This window comes from Hoplias malabaricus, chromosome 4, assembly GCF_029633855.1.
Source record: "Hoplias malabaricus isolate fHopMal1 chromosome 4, fHopMal1.hap1, whole genome shotgun sequence".
In the NCBI taxonomy this organism is placed as follows: Eukaryota; Metazoa; Chordata; class Actinopteri; order Characiformes; family Erythrinidae; genus Hoplias; species Hoplias malabaricus.
In genome coordinates this window covers 1791849-1803896 of record NC_089803.1, presented here as the reverse complement: position 1 = coordinate 1803896, position 12048 = coordinate 1791849, and the positions used below count along the sequence as shown (strand labels likewise).

The 12048-nt window shown below is 37.2% G+C and overlaps 2 protein-coding genes across 2 annotated transcripts in view; both read left to right on the top strand.

Annotated features, from left to right (window-relative positions):
• The window catches only part of LOC136694219 (zinc finger protein 850-like), a 517486-nt gene that overhangs the window by 417687 nt on the left and 87751 nt on the right, over positions 1-12048 (top strand). The gene's annotated exons all lie outside the window — the stretch shown is intronic.
• Positions 2403-11915, top strand: LOC136694006 (uncharacterized). Its single transcript, XM_066667328.1, has 7 exons — positions 2403-2611; positions 2742-2829; positions 2918-3027; positions 3452-3520; positions 5195-5254; positions 6101-6189; positions 11847-11915. Exons 1-7 carry the CDS (start codon positions 2419-2421, stop codon positions 11913-11915), a joined length of 678 nt encoding a protein of 225 aa, XP_066523425.1. The 5' UTR covers positions 2403-2418.

The window sequence follows — 12048 nt, the reverse complement described above, 5'->3', positions numbered from 1 at the left end:
CTGACCATTAAAGAACAGAGTGAAATGATGATAAAGAATGCAGAGAAACAGGTAGATGACAGTCTGTAATTGTAGAACTACAAATTGCTTCTATGTGGTCAGTGGAGCTGATAAAATGGGCAGTGAGTGTAGAAACAAGGTAAGGGTTCCTAATCGTGACCATTCTGTGTATGTTCTGTTGGTCTATATTGTGTTTGCTAAAATAAGTCTGCTGATAATATTTTGTCCCCCCACCCCCACCCCCCCAGGTTGCAACTGAAAGTATGTATGGTGGAAAGGGTTTTTTTTATATATACCGTTGACTGAAACAATTGTTTGTGTTAATTTTTTTTGTTTGTGTATCTGTCTTTCTCTCTCTCAACAGTATGGCCAACTCAGAATATATGCCATCATACTGGACATTAAGGCGAAAAAGTAAAGCCAAATTTAAAAGACAATTGGAGTTAATACAGAAAGAGGATACGAGAGTCTGTTCAAATGACTGTGTTACTCTAAAGGATGTAGCTGAAGACTCTGATGATGACTTTATGGACTGTCAGTCAACAATAGATGAATCAAACACAGATGACATATTTGTTGATTCATATATGGGATTTGATTCAGAGACTGATTCTGATTCTTCAGAGCATGAGTGTGCTACATTACAAAACAGTCTAGCCATCTGGGCAGCAGAGCACAACATTTCTCATGCTGCTTTAAATGATCTAATTAAGCTACTGTCCAACCATCACACATCTCTTCCAAAGGATGCTCGGACATTGCTGAGCACAGCTCGATCTGTTCATGTACAAGAAAAGGCTGGTGGCCAGTACTACCATTTCGGCGTTTTAAATTCAATCTCTGAAATTTTGGAGGAAAACAGAGGTTTGCTTTTAGACAATACCCATATTGACCTGCAAATAAATATTGATGGCTTACCTCTTTTCAAAAGTTCAGGGACTCAGCTGTGGCCAATTCTTGCTATTGTCCAAAATTTTCCCCACAGTGAGCCTGTTGTTGTTGGATTGTTCTGTGGAACAAAAAAACCAAACTCACTAGATGGATTTCTTGAAGAATTTGTTGCTGAAATTGTGAATCTAGAAAGTGGGTTTGAGTATAAAGGCATTCAACTTATGCTGAAACTTTCATCAATAGTATGCGATGCACCAGCTTGTGCATTTCTTAAAAACATCAAAGGACATAACGGATATTATGGATGTGGAAAATGTACACAGGAGGGGATATATAAAGACAACAGGGTTGTATTCCCAGAAACAAATGCTCCTAGAAGAACAAATGAAAGCTTTAAAATAATGAGTGATGAAGATCATCACCTTGGTCCATCCCCACTGCAAAAAACCTCATTAGGAATGGTGTCAGGATTTCCACTTGACTATATGCATCTAGTTTGTCTTGGAGTGATGCGACGTCTCTTGATGCTTTGGCTAAGAGGTCCACTTACTTGTAGGCTATCCAACTTTAATGTTAGCAGGCTCTCCCAAAGGCTTATGGAGGTCAGACAATTTGTGCCCAATGAATTTTCTCGAAAGCCTAGAAGCCTTCAGGAGCTTGACAGATGGAAGGCTACTGAGATGAGACAGTTTCTGTTGTACACTGAACCAACTGTTTTGAAAAACATTGTGAGCACAGCAGTTTATCACAACTTCTTATTGCTTTTTGTGGCAATTTTCATTTTGTCAAACAGAAGACTCCTTGTTGATTATCTACAGTATTCAAATGAATTACTCATTTTATTTGTCCAGAATTTTGGAGACCTGTATGGGGAGCAGTATTTATCCTACAATGTACACAATCTTGTCCACCTTGCAGACGACGTAAGAAATTACGGAACTCTTGACAATTTCAGTGCTTTCAAATATGAGAACTTCATGCGCAAACTTAAGAAACTCGTGAGAAAGCCTGAGTTTCCACTGAGTCAAATTGTGAAAAGACTTTCTGAAAGGCCCAGATGTAGACAGAAAAAGGAAAGACTCCAGCTCAGACAAAAGCATACGTCTGGTCCTCTACCTACATCACTTTCAAATTCACAAGCAGAACAGTTCAAGGAGATTACAACAAACCATTTCACACTGAAATTAGATATGGCAAATAGTTTTGTTTGCATTGGAGGTTCTGTGGCCCAGGTTAAAAATATCATAGCTTCTGGCACTGAAACATACATTGTATACAGTGAATTTGCACACCAAGAGTCATTTTTTGACTATCCACTGGCATCAAACACATTCGGAATAAATGTAGTTGACAAGTTGTCCAGATCAATCAAAGTCTGCAAACTTGGCTTTATAGACAAGAAAATGTACTTAATACCACATGAGAGCAAATTCGTTGCCATGCCCCTTCTACACTGTGACTGAAGCAGTTGGCCTTTTTTTCTTTTTTCTGTCTGTATGTTTTGGGTGGGATGGGGTTTATAGCATCATGTATCTATTGGTGGAATTTACTGAAGAGGGAACAACAAGTCCATTACCCAAAGACTGGGTCATTAATGACCTTGCATGGTGGCCCCCATACAAGGACCAGTCGACATTCCTAAGAAGTATAAAAAATAGAGAAATTCCTAAACCAGACAAGGGATGGACACAACACCAGGTCCGGGTCCTGTACGAGTCAGGTAAATTGAAAATGCAAAACACAATCGATTTTTTCACATGTCATACTTAAAGATTTGTGAAAGGGGTAAACATTTAAATGCAGCTTACATTATGCTAATAACTTACTTAATATTTTATTTAATTTTTAAGATAAACTAGACAATGTTACAAGAAAATGGAAGGCTTCATGTAACACATCAGATCTTAATTCTGACGAAGAAACCAGAAAAAAATCACGGTACATAAATTTCTCACCTTGGTAATCTGAATATAATACATCAGTATATACTGTTATGTATATGATTACATCTCTAACTTACCTGCAGGTCAAGAAAGAGACCATGTTGGTGGTCCGATGAAGATGACGAGGACTCATCCATCACAAAGAGGCCCAAAAATAAATTTCCTCAGCCACCACAACCTCCAAATGTTCCAAGTAAGAACCAACGCACCTAAATACTGTCATTAGTAATTATATATGGCATTGTTTCCTACACTTGCTCCTAGGAACCCATAACACTGTGAATTTTAGAGGTCTATATAAGAATATGAATGCAAGACCATGGAAATATACAGTACTTTGGGGTCCTAGGAGCAGGATTCAGAAACCCTGACATACAGTATGTTCTTGTCCAATATGTCTAACTCCTAATATGTCTATATACTTTCATAATTTAAAAGCATTGTGCCTCACCTGTTCTTAGCTCCAATACCAAAACCACAGCTTACGGTGAAGGGGAAACCAGTAGCATCTTCATACACTTGTAGTTTCATAAGAACATACCTGCATTAAAATAAAAATAAAAAAACAATTAACTAAAATTTAAATTTATAGACATAAGACTCTTATGTTTTCACAGCTCCAAGTATACACAGAGTGAGACAGCAGCCTAAGGAGGCCAATATCAGGACACTGCCTTCCTTTCAAAGTAAGAACTTTCTGAAACAGTAAACGATGCCAAAAACAGTTGCTGCTGAATGTTAATATCAAATAAATTCACTCAGAAATACACACCAATGTGTGCTTGACACTGCACTGAAAAAAAAAGTAAACCTTGCACACTTCCACATTCATTCATTCATTCATTATCTGTAACCCGCTTATCCAATTCAGGGTCGAGGGGGTCCAGAGCCTACCTGGAATCATTGGGCGCAAGGCAGGAATACACCCTGGACACCCCGGAGGAAACCTACGCGGACACGGGGAGAACACACCAACTCCTCACAGACAGTCACCCAGAGCGGGAATCGAACCCACAACCTCCAGGTCCCTGGAGCTGTGTGACTGCGACACTACCTGCTGCGCCACCGTGCTGCCCCTACACTTCCACATGTTTCTATTAAATTATAACAATACAATATTTCAACCATGGGGGCGGCACAGTGGCGCAGCAGGCAGTGTCGCAGTCGCACAGCTTCAGGGATCCGGAGGTTGTGGGTTTATTTCCCGCTCGGGGTGACTGTCTGTGAGGAGTGTGGTGTGTTCTCCGTGTCCATGTGGGTTTCCTCTGGGTGCTCCGATTTCCTCCCACAGTCCAAAAACGTGTGTGAGTATCGCCCTGTGAAGGACTGGCGCCCCCTCCAGGGTGTGTTCCTGCCAGGGTGAATCACCCAGTGATTCCAGGTAGGCTCCGGACACACCGCGACCGTGAACTGGATAAGGGTTACAGACAATGCATGAATGACTGAATTAATATTTCAACCCAGTTAAGTATACTTAATCTAATTATGCAGAAAAACAGCTTCACGTAAACATTACACTTTCCAAGAGTTGCAGGTCAAGATATGATGATATCTGTTTTTTTTTCTTCTTTTTTGGGTTTGTTTACTTCTTAAAAAGCCCCAGTTCCTACTGTAAATCAGCACCAGAGGAAAAATAATCCTAGAGCCCTGTCAACTGTTCAAAGTAAGGCCCCATCAAATGTGTGAAACGGTGATGTACATTAATATTTGCTCTTTCAAACAAACAGTGCACAAGTCATATAAAAACTTAATTTAATATTCAGTCCAAACTGACATGTTTGCTTGTAATTTTCTTCTTTTTTTGTGCATTTCCTTTACTAACAAAGGACTTCGTGCTTATTGTTATGAAAGAATATGCAGCTATCAAGAAGTTACATTTTACCTCAACCCTTGAATATTTTCAGATATGAAGCAAGAGTGGAGTTAGATTTTCTCCTGTCCCAAAAATAAAATTATTATGTGCAAGTTTTTGTTTTTTCACTTCTGCTTTTTTGACTTTTTGATTTTTCTAGATAGTTTTGAGGATGTCAGATATATAAGATAATCCACTTGTATGATCATTTTAGAAGAAAAAAGTCAAAGGAATATAATTTGCTTCTTTGACTGTAAAATTTATGAAAGTTGGTCTCTGACTTACACAGTAATGTATGCTTCTTAACTGGTTACAATACTCCTTTCCAGCACAATATACACCAAGCGAAAGAATGACACCACTCAGTGGTCAAATTTCAGTGGACACTTTTCAAAGTAAGAAAGCACTACTAACCTTAAAAACTACCATTATGAAAAAGCAACATTCAAACTTAAACTGCTTAATTAACTTTGATTAAATCTGTTAATGTGTTCATGTTTTTTTCCAGTGTCAAGCCCACCAATAGATGGAGAGCAGGGGGATCTTAGGACACTGTCCTCTTGTCGATGTAAGGTTATAGAGTACAGTAAAATAGAAAGTTTGTAAACATAGCTTGTTGCATAAAATGTAGACAAGATTTACTGTGCACTTCATAAGGACTCTAAATTACAAATACTTATGACATTACTTACCTTACTCTCTCTCTCTCTATATATATATATATATATATATATGTGTGTGTTCTCTTCATAGTGTCCGAGCCAGGATATGATTCCATCCCATCAAGTCATGGGACAGCAGTTTTTAAATTATGAAGTGGCGTTACCTCTATAAACTGTAAGGTGTTTTCTCGTGAGTGAGGTTGAACATGGGTTAGTGTGCTCATGGCAAGGAGACGTGTGTTATCAGCATTTGAAAGAGGAATGATATTGCATGTCAGACGGATGGGACAGTCCATTTCCAAAATTGTGCGGTCATTTAACTTGCCTCAATAAAGTGTCACCTGTACGGGGAACATGTCATAGAAGGCATTACCACCCTCAGTGGACAGTGCAGTGGCTTCCCACGGCTGTTTGATTATCGTGACTGGTGGCATCTGGCTAGAATTGCAAACATGCAAACAGACATGTAACTCTGGCAGAAAAAACATCCAGCTTCAATGCAAGAGGCTCATACGCATATCCCACAGTTCATGGCAGTGTATCTTTTGCTCCTACATCCCAAGGAAACTAAAGAGTCTGCTTGCAATTCCAACTAGATGCCACTAGTCATGATCTTCAAACAAAGCCGTGGGTGGTAATGCATTCTATGACGTGCACATATGACACTTGAGGCAAATTAAATGCCTGCACAACTTTGGAAATCGTATGTCCCAACCATCTGACACCCCCTCCCTTACCTCTTTCAAACACAGATAACATGTCTTCTTGCCATGAGCAGACTAACCAGTGTTCATCCTTTACTCACAAGAAAGGAGTAGATGTTCACAATCCATCTCCTGAGGTAACACCACTTCATAATTTGCAAAGTGCTCTATGACTTTTGGCATGTCAATTTATACCTAAAAGTAAAAAAAATAGTAACACTTTACATTATTATTTGCTAATTAATCATTAGTTATAGAATGAATAATTATGGTCACATCTGCTCATGAAACGAGCAAACACAAATTCATTGATAATTTTGTTGTCCATCAATTTAATCATTGGTGTATCTGTAAATTTGTGTTTGGTAGTTCTGAGCGTTTGAGTGTAAAACATTGCTTTAACTAATTAAAAGTATAATTATAATCATTAAAAATAACAAGAACCAATACACAAATGTTTAATAACACTACTAATTAGTGTGCATTGCAATTCAGTACATATCCACTCTGGTATAAAAAAAATGCTGCAACTACTCCATGTTCCATTTCAAGAAACATTACAAACAATACAGAACACAGTTAGTGACACACACTGTAACAATGCAACAGCTAATTCTAATATTTTAGGGAAATAACTTCACTATGCAACACTCAATGACATTTTGTTTATTTATGTTTTTTCAAATTATCATTTTAATGCCATATGTGGTTTGGTCAGTAGGAGGATCACTGCACTCACAGCTTAGAGCATGCACATGATTTGTAAAAGTGCTCTTTCAAGCTTTATGCTCAAATCTCCACTTGTTTCCACATTGTACAAAAGTTTTATTTAGATGCAGAGTAATTCCTACCTTCATATCAAAGGTGGTAAAATCCACCTTTTTTCTTTGATATGAAGGTAGGAACTCCTCTGCATCTAATTCATAAAAATTTTGAAGAAGAAACATCTTATTTAAAAATCATGTAAATGCTCTAAGCATGTCCAGCAGTGAATGAATGAATGAAATTTACACTTTTATAGCACCTTTCTAGATACTCAAGGACACTTTTACAGTTAACACTCTACACAACATACTTTACAGTCAACATTCAACCAACACACACCGGCGAGAAGAGACAGCCAATTTGCGTACAGTGTACTCTCTACCAGAAGCGACTGTCTACCCGGAGGACTGCATCGGGCACTGCAGATTCACCCATGATTGAGTCCATATCTGGGCATACTCACATTCATTCAAATACATTCAATACAGACATTCATTCACACCAGGGTATCACACAATTTACCTGACCTCCATGTTTTTGAATGTGGGAGGAAACCAGAGTCCCCGGAGGAAACCCACGCAGACACGAGGAGAACATGTAAACTCCACCCAGATCGAGTCTTAAACCCAAGACCCCAGTGCTGTAAGGCAATCTTGCTAACCACCAAGCAAGCTTGAAATTGTTAAAGATAATAATATGTTTTGTTAGTTAATGACAACGCTTTACACTCAAACACTCAGAACTACCAAACACGAGTTTAAAGATACACCAAAGATTAAATTGATGGACAACAAAATTATCAATGAATTTGTGCTTGCTCATTTCATGAGCAGATGTGACCATATTCAACTTTGATATAGTATAAACAAATATACTTAATAATAAACTAATTAGTAGTATATTTACTAAATATTAATGGTTCATTATAATAATTAGCAGCATTAAGGCATAAGTAACAGTAAGTTACTATGTTAATTCTTTACATGAATTACTTAATAATTTATTAACAATGGAGTAAGTAGCAGTTAGTACACATAATGAGTAATTAAGATATAAACTAACCTATTAATTAGTTCACTTAATTACTAATGCCTAGTAAATGAATCAATCGCTAGGTAACAGTTAATGCTTAGTAACAGCTAGTGTAGTATTAACTACTGAGCAAATAATGGGAAATTGTTCATTATTCATTCTATAAATAATGATTAATTAGCGAATATTAATGTAAGGTGTTACCAAAAATATGGTGCAATATAATACTTCCACTGGGTCTTCACATTACATGGATGTTGAGGGGCACAACCATTTAAGTCTTAAAGAGAAATATCTAAGTATTAATTTATACCCAGCTTGAGGATGCCAATATTACAACACTGCTTGCCAGTCAAAGTAACATCCAATTACAAGAAAATGATGTTGAAATGGCTGTGATATAGTACATCTAAATCATACCTAAGATCATTTACACAAATGCCATTGCCTTAACTTTGATCACTGCATATATGTTTTTCTAATTTAGCATCAAGAGTTTGCACTTCAGGACGTCTCATACCCTCCCAGTGTACATGTATGTCTTCAGCTTGTTCATTCTTTACTAATTAAATATATATATATATATATATATGTGCATGTGTGTGTGTGTAAACTGATATGTTTATATGCAGACCTTTCTGTAAATATTTATTTCATGGATGTGAATATTCATATAAATGTCATATGTCATAGCTACCGAACGGTGCATCCTTGAAGCCATTGGGGAGGTGCAGCTGCAACTTCAGCATTTAACTGCTGTTGTGCAGTCAATGGCAGGGGATAGGTGCAGAGGACTTCTGCAACAAACACAACTGGAAGAGGATTCTGAAGAAAATCTACTTCCCCTCCAGTCTGCACAGGATTTTGAAGAGCTGGAAAATGGCCTATCCAACACCGCCACAAGAAGAAAAAAACGGTCAGTACGGAAATATACCATTTTAACAAGCTCATACAGTAAGTGAACTTTTTGTGAAGATTAGCAAAGAACATTAAGGAAAAAAGTAATTCTGTTTTCTTAGTTTTTTCTTACAGCAACCTCATACACATCTTAAAGTGTTTACAGTATAACTATCTAAAAACGTAATTTATAATGAGTTTCATAAAACAAAGTACGATAAAAAATCAAAATCCCCTCCCCCCACTGTTTTTTTACTCGAACATGACCCCCCACCCCAAAAATGTAGTTTCAGTTTTGTATGCCACTATTTCACTATCCACAGGCACTAAAAAAATCAAAGCTATAACAACGTTAATTCAAATGTCATCACATATTACAGGTAAGCTATGAAATATAATATCAATAGGCTAAAATGAAAACAGGAGCCATCAACCGACAATTTCTGAAAAAAAAAAAAAAGAAAATATTGAAGTACTTATTTGTTTGTCTGAATGTTGCAATAAAAAACTATCCATGACTCTGATTCTGACTCTGAACAGACTCTGTTGTCTGTGCTTAAAATTTGTAATTTTAGTTTTCATTAAGTCAGTCCCAGGTCACCGTGACCCTGAACTAGATAAACAGTTACAGATAATGAATGAATGAATAAATGAAGTCCCAGGTTACATTTCTCTGTCTGTGTCTCTGCAGGTGTCAAAACTGTCATTGGGTGGGGGACAAACAATGAACAAAACAATATGGAGGATTTGTGAAAAGGTTTTTTCCCCCACCTGGCAGTCTCTTTGAACTGGTGTGGCAGAGGAGATAAAAGAGGAATTGGACTCACTCGAATCAAGGATGTCATAGTCTGTAAGTATCAAAATAAGTATATACCAAGCAGGACAAAGATGACACCACATCTTTACAACAACTGTGAACAATTTTATTCACAATGTCCCAGTGTTGTTTCATGTATTCATGCCATACTCCAGGAGCACACATTCTTCTTTAATCAGAAGAGTCTTCAACAAACGATCACGTGTGCTTCTGCAACCAAAGTGGTTCTCTGTGGCTAAGACTGGACACTACTGAGTAATTAACTCCAACTTTGTGAGGAAGGAAGACAGCTTATCTTGGAAATAATCTGCACCATTTATTACATGAAACAATTGTGTGTCACTTATATTTTTAGACGCACATACATTTAATCAGAAATGCCTGCCTTCTAAGCACAAGTTGCTGGTGTATATTTATGACTGTAGCTTAATATTATCCCCTGATAAGATGTTTTAGGCTCTTAAAATACCATACTCTGTATATAGAATGGTATGTTAATGTTGTATACATTATGTAAATATCCTTGTTTTAATGCTGGTAGCATTTCTGATACAGTGATTTAGGCTGAATCACAATTTCCTACCTTAGTATAAGTGCTGTTAGCAACCATTTCAATCTTAATCTTTCATTGGGGAAACTTTTTAATTCAGTGGTTCAATATAGCACAAAAAAGGGGTTTCCTATTGTACAGACATAATAGCTGGAATTTCTTTTTGGTGCTATATAGAATACAATTCTACACATTCTTGATCATCTGGAAAACTACTACACCATGCAAAAAACCCGAAATACTTCTATGTAAAATACATGGCTCTAAACAGCCTTCCCACTGAGCAATGTCAAATAAGTCTATTAATAAACATTTTAGGTATGCTATAAGCAAGAGCACAATAGTATAATCAATAGACTGTTTCACTGGGAAGTAATAAAAGCCTGGATCAAATAATCCACCGTTATAAAAATGTATCACCATTGTATACATGTGGTTTATTTCTACTTATAGCTGTCCACTCTTCTTCATAAGATGATCATGCTGTTTCAGTATTGATAAATCTGCAAAGCCAATGTGCAATATCGTTTGCATTGAATTTGTTTGCATTTCATATCAATGTGCGTTCATTACATTTTCCACTGCTACTGTTAAACATTTTCAGCAAACAAAGTGTACACGTGTATACGTATTAAGCAGACAACCATGTTGACTAGGCCCTTGTTATATTTGGACAATAATGTAACTATGCTACGTGTTCATCAAATCAGACTCACTGTGTGTTGTGTGTTAATAAATGTCCTTAAAGTCCTTATATCAGTGGAACCATACTGGTTCCTCATTGGTGGAAAAGCACTATGTGGTGTCTAACAAATCCAACAGCACTGCTGAGTCTGATCCACTCACACCAGAACATCAGTGTGACTGCAATACTGAGAATGATCCACCACCCAAATCATACCAGCTCTGTGGGGGTTCTGTGGCGGTCCTGACTGTTGAAGAACAGGGTAGAAGATTATGCAGATGGACTATAGTCTGTAATTGTAGGACTGCAAAGTGCATCTATATGGAGAGTGGAGCTGATAAAATGGAAATTGAATTTAGAAACATGGAGGAGGTCATAATCAGTTATGAAGCTGTACAATAATTAGCTGATGAGCATCTAATGCAGATTGTCAGGAAATATTTTTTAACCACTAGATTAAAGTTCATCTAAACCCAATTACCATCTACTGAGGTCAGTTTTTGTGTAAAGGTGGGTGTACACTATTAGATTTTTAAAATCTGAACAGATTTCTAAAACACATTATCACACCTCAGTCTGCCACAGAACGTTTATGTTGTGAGGCTATTAACTAAACAGAGTAAAACATATCTGGATACAGAAAATATCTAAAAATTCCAACTGGGGAATGTGAGACTGAGAATTCCTGATCTCACAGGGAACTGGATAAATATTAAATTCTTAAAAAAACAAAACAAAAAAAAACCTTCAAGGTCCTTCAACTCCCTGAGAACTTGATGAACAGATTAAAGATGGACTCTGTTCTCTCACACTAGCAGATCATCTGAGCTTCTGACCTGGCAGATCTCTTTAGATCAGGAACATGTGTCTCATGGCAGAATTCAGGGTGAAAATTGGGCAAGACGTTGTGTAGCGTAGACTCAGACTGATTGTCAACCTACAAAATGAATATATTTTTGGGTAGTGTGTATTACCATACAGTAAGTTGTAATGATAGAATGAATAATTTTTACTGCCCTGCTAAAAATGTTTCTGTTGTCTTTCACAGGACGTGGAGTATTTGCAAAGGGTCCGATTCGCAAAGGAGATTTTGTTGCAGAATATAGGGGAGACCTAATAAACGATGAAGAATCCAGAAGAAGAAAACTTTACAACCCATCATGTGCTGCATTTATGTTTGCATTCAAGTGGAAAAGGAAAACATGGCGGTAAGATTTAGTTGGACCTAAAGTATGCTCCTCATACTATAC

What these genes read in the sequence shown, in the direction of transcription:
- LOC136694006 (XM_066667328.1), top strand. Translation starts at nt 2,419, where the DNA reads ATGTATCTATTGGTGGAATTTACTGAAGAGGGAACAACAAGTCCATTA. An exon ending in GACACTGCCTTCCTTTCAAA is followed by an intron (nt 3,521 to 5,194) that starts GTAAGAACTTTC and finishes GTTTTTTTCCAG; the next exon opens with TGTCAAGCCCACCAATAGAT. An exon ending in TTCACAATCCATCTCCTGAG is followed by an intron (nt 6,190 to 11,846) that starts GTAACACCACTT and finishes TGTCTTTCACAG; the next exon opens with GACGTGGAGTATTTGCAAAG.